The sequence below is a fragment of the Cryptomeria japonica genome, chromosome 9, assembly GCF_030272615.1.
Source record: "Cryptomeria japonica chromosome 9, Sugi_1.0, whole genome shotgun sequence".
NCBI classification, from domain to species: Eukaryota; Viridiplantae; Streptophyta; class Pinopsida; order Cupressales; family Cupressaceae; genus Cryptomeria; species Cryptomeria japonica.
The window spans coordinates 614334443-614341262 of record NC_081413.1 but is presented as its reverse complement, the minus strand read 5'-3'; the positions used below and the strand labels follow the sequence as shown (position 1 = coordinate 614341262).

At 38.7% G+C, this 6820-nt stretch overlaps 1 protein-coding gene across 5 annotated transcripts; it reads left to right on the top strand.

Annotated features, from left to right (window-relative positions):
* Positions 1-1087: 1087 nt before the first annotated feature.
* Positions 1088-6587, top strand: LOC131042862 (zinc finger CCCH domain-containing protein 18). Of its 5 annotated transcripts, none has more exons than XM_057976190.2 (8): positions 1089-1303; positions 2232-3231; positions 3878-4045; positions 4164-4343; positions 4480-4556; positions 4645-4878; positions 5676-5784; positions 5928-6587. In XM_057976190.2, the coding sequence occupies exons 2-8, from the start codon at positions 2246-2248 to the stop codon at positions 6010-6012; spliced, it is 1839 nt and encodes a 612-aa protein (XP_057832173.2). In that variant the 5' UTR covers positions 1089-1303; positions 2232-2245; the 3' UTR covers positions 6013-6587. The 5 variants fall into 5 exon arrangements, with proteins under 5 accessions (XP_059067377.1, XP_057832173.2, XP_057832171.2 ...); XM_057976188.2 differs by having other exon boundaries at positions 4477-4556; XM_059211393.1 differs by having other exon boundaries at positions 1440-3231; positions 4477-4556.
* Positions 6588-6820: the final 233 nt, after the last annotated feature.

Genomic DNA, 6820 nt, shown 5'->3' with positions numbered 1-6820 from the left:
AAGGAGTAATGATTTGGGCACCATCTCAAAGAGAGACTTGGTAAAATAGACATTATATGAAGATGCAAACTACCTACACTTGGATAGAAACCTTGCTTTACTGGTCCTTGGGATTGGCTTTAGGCTCTTGTGCAACTTAGGTGGAAGACAAAGAATGCCCTCTTCCGAGGGGGCATGAACCATCAAAGAGATACCACTTTAGAAGAACTAGAAGTCTAATCTCTTTTAGGTCTAAGGTCCAATTCTTGTCAATTGGGTTTACTTAGTGTTGGTTTGATCAAGCCAACTCTATAACCCTAAATGTTTATAAGAAGAGACTTGCCTTGTCTTGAACTAAGTTCCAAGTCACTAGATCACCCCTACCAATTTTCCTTCTTAATAAAACAAAAAGACTCCTAGCCAAGCTTGGACGCAACTAATCTGGCTCCAAAACGATTGACTAACCTTTGTGTTATACACACAACTGAAAAATGAAAGACGCAACTAGTTTTGCTGAGCACGACTGAAATCTGTAGTTTTCAACTTACCCTCAAGTTATGCAAAAATCGTGATGTTTTTGGAGTCAGATTAATTACCACCACCAAACTTTATACAAATAAATTTTATAGATATATATAGAAGGGTAACCCATGAGTTAAGGAGGGCAGGCATAGAGTGTTAGATTCTGTCGGCTTCTTCTTCATGCACGACGGCACATGACGGAACCCCAACAGAATGACGTCAGCAGGGCCCATTATCACGTGTGTCCCCTAATTGCCGCGCCGGCTGAACCGCTCACCGCCTCATATCAACATTCTACCTTCCCGTCAGTTGACGTGAAAAAAACAAAAAATAACCCTGGTCATGACGTCACCTATTTTCAAACTGCATATATATTTTTCCTATTGCAACGGTTAAAAATGAAGATAATGCTTAACTCAGGCGGGTTAACTGGCTGAGTTAGCCCTAACCCAACGGTGATGCATAAGATTTTGAAGTTGATCTTAACAAACGTGTACATTGAGTAGGCAAGTGGATTGATTTGAATTTTCTTAACTCGAGTTAATCTCGGGTTAAGGTTACAGACACGGTCTTTAATAGGTTGCTGGTGCAGATAAATGCCCCTGGATAAGGGAGAGACTGGAGGATACAGAGCCTTTAGGCTTTTGTTAATGAGTTTTTTTGGATCTGGGTCTGAATTGATTTGATTATTTATTTTTCTTGGTATATTTTTGTACCACACATTTTTCTGGATTGAAGTGGGCTGGATGTCTTCAAGCTCATTGGGTATAGAGATCCTCTGCATTTGCAGGCTTAGAAGGAGGTAAGTCACTGTTTCAAGCCATTTAAGATGAGGTGTATATGAGTTTTATGTGATGTTGAGCCATTCCCTGATCTGTGAAGCTGTTTTGGTAGATGAAGTTAGTTTCAGTTTGTTGTTTGTGTTTGGATGCAAGCAGACATCCCATGGGAAGAGCTGTAAGTGGGTGTATGTAAGGTGGATAAGAGGAGAATATAATATATATTGAGAGAGTATTGGTAAGAGTTGGCTTTTTGGGTGGAGTTGGGGAACTTTTCTATGCTGAGCAGATCAAGTAGGAAGCAGAGTATTGTATTAGGAGGCTCTGATTTTGTCAATATTGGGTGGAGTGGACTGTTCAATGTTTGTTTTCTGGTGGAGAGGAGCACTGTTCAATAAAATTATACTAAAAGTTATGTGTGAGGATTGGAAGCTCAAGTTATATGGGTTCTTGTGGTGCAAGATTTGACAGTAAATGGCAGGCATACATATATCAGTTCGTTTTATGGTTGGGTTGATATAATGATTATGTTGGTTTCCAATAATCAATCCAGCTGGTGATCAATAGGGTTGCTGTCCGCATCTTTGGTACACGGTATATCTGCTTTTTGATAACAGTGATGGAAGGACTGTGAGATCAACACTATTGAAGTTATTGGAAAAGGGCAGTTTTTGTTTTTATACAGAATAAATCATCTTAACAATGTGAGTTTGGGAAGCCATGGATCTTCGATTATCAATCAGATAGGGTTACAGAAGATATCGATTATAGCAGTACATGTTTGATTCTTTGTACCAGATCCTGACTTCTATGCTTCCAATATCCAAAGAGCAATCTATTTGTTGCAGTTCCATGAACCTATAATTTAAGATCTGAAGTTTGTCAAATTGTTTTTTTGGCATCCATGAAATTAGTTTATTGAGTACAACTTTGGGTTCTGGTTTTTTGCAGGTACTGGATGTGAAATGGATATATATGAAGCAACAAGGATTGTGTTTTCAAAGATACAGAGCGTGGATCCAGAAAATGTGTCCAAAATCATTGGTTATCTCCTGCTGCAGGACAATGGAGATAGGGAAATGATCCGGTTAGCCTTTGGGCCTGATAGTTTGATTCACTCTGTTATCTCCAAGGCCAAGAAGGAACTTGGCATGCAAGTTTCTTCATCATCCTCTTCACAACTGCTATCCCCTTATGCTATGGAGTCCCCAGTACAGTTTGCTCCATTTTCTCACATACCATCTCGTCCTTTCTCTGCAGTTTCGCCCCAAACAGTATACTGGGATTCTCAAGCCCATCAAGAGACACCATTAAGTTCACATTTTGCAGTACCCATTGAGCAGAATGCGCTCAATTTTATTAACAGGAATCCCTTACAAGCTCAATTTTTTGGCAGTGATAAACTGCAGCAGCATTCCATGGTCTTAACAGAACAACCAAGCAGTATCAGAGATTACACCAATAACTTCCAGCCGCAGGATCAACAACTCCCCTTGTTTGAGAATGACAGTTACAATTACCCAGAGATGCAACTAGCCTCAGGTGAATTGGGTATGGATTTTTTAAGTAAAAGGGTCAGCCTTCCAATTTCTGATGTTAAGCCATGCCTGTATTTTGCCCGTGGATACTGCAAACATGGCAGCAATTGCCGTTTTTCTCATGGCTTTGAAAACCATCTTACAGTCTCCATGGGTAGCAGCCCCTCGGAATCATTGAATGAAGAACCAATCTCAGCTGGAACATTGGAGAGATTGGAAATTGAATTGCTGGACTTACTCAGAGGGAAGAGGGCACCCATTTCCATTGCTTCGTTGCCTCAACTCTACTATGAAAGATTTGGGAAAACTCTGCAAGCTGAAGGCTACCTGACTGAATCTCAGAGGCATGGCAAAGCTGGTTACAGTTTAACAAAGCTCTTGGCACGCTTGAAGACTATAAGACTCATTGATCGGTATGCTTCTGCTTCCTGTCTGGCAAGTAGTTTTTTTGAGTTCTACAGTCTTAAATTGTAGCTTGCCTGTTTTAGAGACGAGTTCAGCAGATGTGTAAATTATTCAACTCATTGTGTGTGAGTAATTGGGTATTGTAATCTTACTTTCCCTTGTCCATGCCTATAACAAGTCCTTACTTATATCCACGAGGCCTCTCAGTGAATATTTCAAGATTTCTTGTCCGTACCTTTGACTGAATGCCCATTGTCCACGTCCATGGCAGTATATTTTTGCAGAGGGAGTAAATTGCCCGTCCTATATTGTTTAATATGGCGTTTCCTTTATTTATGCCTGCCTTGATGGAATGTTTTAATCCTACTTGCTTATAACCTATGGATAATGAAGCATTGGAACTTATCTTGTCATAAGCAACACAGAAATGAATGATATTTTATGTTCTTCCATCTACATATTTGGACTGCTACATGGTGTGAGATTACTTTATAGTTTATATGTTATACCTCTTGTGCACCTCTTGTGCAAAGCATCATCTCTGCATCCTGGTTGCGTTTTAGCTTCCTAAAATACAGTGAGGACTCAAGTGTGTGCGATACTGACTCTGGATTAGGAATTAGCTAGACTAATAGAATTTACTGTTTTATGTAGGCCCCATGGTCAGCATGCTGTTGTTTTAGCAGAGGATGCTCCCAGGTTTACAGAGTACAGAGGTGAACGAAATGAAATAGCTGGCTTGATTGCAGGATCTCGCCAAATTTATTTGACTTTCCCTGCTGAAAGCACCTTCACAGAGGAAGATGTATCAAATTATTTCAGGTAGGAAGAGTCTTCTTCAATCTGATCTAAGAGAAGGGCTTCTGTTAGCAGTTTTTAATTAGAATATTGGGGATTTGGTGAAGACCCAGCACATTAAGTGTAATTGTTTCAATCACAGGACTTATGGGCCTGTACATGATGTGAGAATACCCTACCAGCAGAAGAGAATGTTTGGATTTGTAACATTTGTATTTCCAGAGACTGTGAAAACCATCCTGGCAAAAGGAAATCCCCATTATGTATGTGGTGCTCGTGTTCTTGTCAAACCCTATCGAGAAAAGGGCAAGCATGGGGACAGGTATTATTTGTGTATATCAGCACTAATTCTTTATTATTGAAAAAAAAATCCAGTTTGTGTGTGTTTTTTGATAGCTTGGGGGTGGATTCATTGATTCTAACTAATTCTTAATTATTGAATTTATTCCATTCAGAAGATATACAACTGAGAAACCTGATCACACAAAATACATGCCAGCAGCCTATAATCTAGATGACTTTGAACTTCAACTTGGTAAGTAGGACATTGCCCTCCATTTGTGTATTAGATATGGTAAATTGCTTCTCTTCTTGTGTCTGAAATGAAATTATTTGTTGTGCAGGGCCTAGAATAATTGGTACTTCCGACATGATAAGAACTCAATTTCTTCTAGAGGAGCAAGAGCAGATACTTGAAATAGAAAGAAGGCGGCTGGCAGAGTTACATTTGATGAACCAAGCCTCTAAATTAGCTAGTAATAATAACAACAATAGTTCTAATCTCATTGTGAACCAGCACCACCACAATCACCACCAAAATGACTTGGAGTCTAATGCAGCCACAACACCAGCAGAAGGTTGGGATCTAAGTTTTCCTTTCATGTTTTGAATTTTTATTAGGATCACCATGACAAATTTCACCTTACCACTTGCTAGTAACCACTAATCCATGCGCAACAGCTTGGTAAACATTATGGCAGACCTCTTAAAGAAGATGCAGGGTGCTTGGGTCTGTAATATATGATAATATCTATTCCAGAACCCTATGACAAGACAATTGAGTTTAGCTCTACGAGAATGTCCTCTTAACATACAGAAGAGCAAGTGTAAATTGAACTAAGTTACTAACATTCATGGATGCCATAAATTCAACCTACATTCAGGGTGCTTGGTTCTGTAATATATAAGAATCTGTATTCCAGAATACCATGACAACACAATCGAGTTTAGGTCTATGAAAATGTCCACTTTAACAATACAGAAGAGCTAGTGTAAATTGAACTAACATTCATAGATGCCATAAATTCAACCTACATTCATTCATTGCCATAAATTCCACCTTACCAAAAAAGGCAAGAAAACACGAGGGTAGTTGGGGGAATGGAGGTAGCTTTAATAAGTAACTCTATAGGTCCATGAAGATGTTTGAAACACACGAGTTCTGCATGGGATAGATTGGTTCACATTATATTTTATGTTTGAAACTGAACTATTATGATGGCTTCTTAAAGCCAAGGTTATCAGAAGATTTACTTTGGTTATGAGAATAGTAAGGTTATGAGAGAATAGTAAGGTTGTAGAGTGAAAATTAAAATCTCAGAAGAGAGGAAAACTACTACTAAACATTTGGGTCATATTTTATTGTTTGATGCAGATCTGATTGGCCTTCCATCCGCAGAACAATTCAGCTATCTGCTTGAAGTCTTGAACAGCGAGTCTATCAATGGAGATAAGCCAAAACAAAACGGCAATGACCAAGAAAGGTGAAGACAAAAAAGCAATGACCAAAATTATCTTCTCAACCAAAAAAGAAAAAGAAAAGAAAACACTTTGCATCTGTGTGCTTAACAAGAAATCTAATATTGGTACTGATTAGTTTTTTCCCTTGTTTGTTTTGATTATACAGCAGCCATGGGCACAACCTTCCAGAGAGCCCTTTTGCGACGCCACGTGGATCATATGCAGCCAATGACATATCCACTGTTACATAGCAAAAAGGCTGTTGCAGACAAAATTGCAAATACACAATTATTATACTTGGCATGGCCATCTCAAAAGTGGCACCACAATCCAAACAAACAAACAAAAAAGGGTGCAGATGCCCAACAACATTACATTCAAGTGGACTCCGTGGATCCCCAAGTGGCTTGGGAATATGTGATCAAAGTAAAGTAGAAAGAAAAAGAAGGGGTAAAACAAAAGACCACACTGTTTCTCCACATTATTAATATTGTTATTTTTATAATAGAAACAAAGCACCAAGGTCAATAATAATATTATAAGCAAAAAGAATATGGAAGCATGAAGCAAGAGCTTCATTCACTTCCCAGTACAGTACAGGCTCATCATCATCATCATTATTATAGAAATAGATAGATAGCAAATCCATCAAAATTGTAGCAGAAATGATAGGTGAAGAAGAAGAATCATGAATCATCATGAATTACAAACATATGGTATACAGGAACATTGGAGGAGCCCTTATTGCATTTCTGGCTCCCACATCATTTGTTAAAAAATATCTCTTATCAATGGAAGTCAAGAAGATTTTCATACTTTTTTTAAACCCTGTCCCCACATACCCATCTGATTGCTTGTGAGATTTATTCCTTAGATTATGTGGTGTCTTTCTATCTTTTGTGGAATTGGTCAGTCAGACAGAGCTGTGATCACTGTCTGCCCAGGCCCCCATGTTCTATAGATTCTGATTCTCTGTACACAAAACTACAAACCCACATGCATGAAGGAACTAGTATTTTTATTGTGATAGGATCTCACCCATTTGTAGGCCCATTTGAA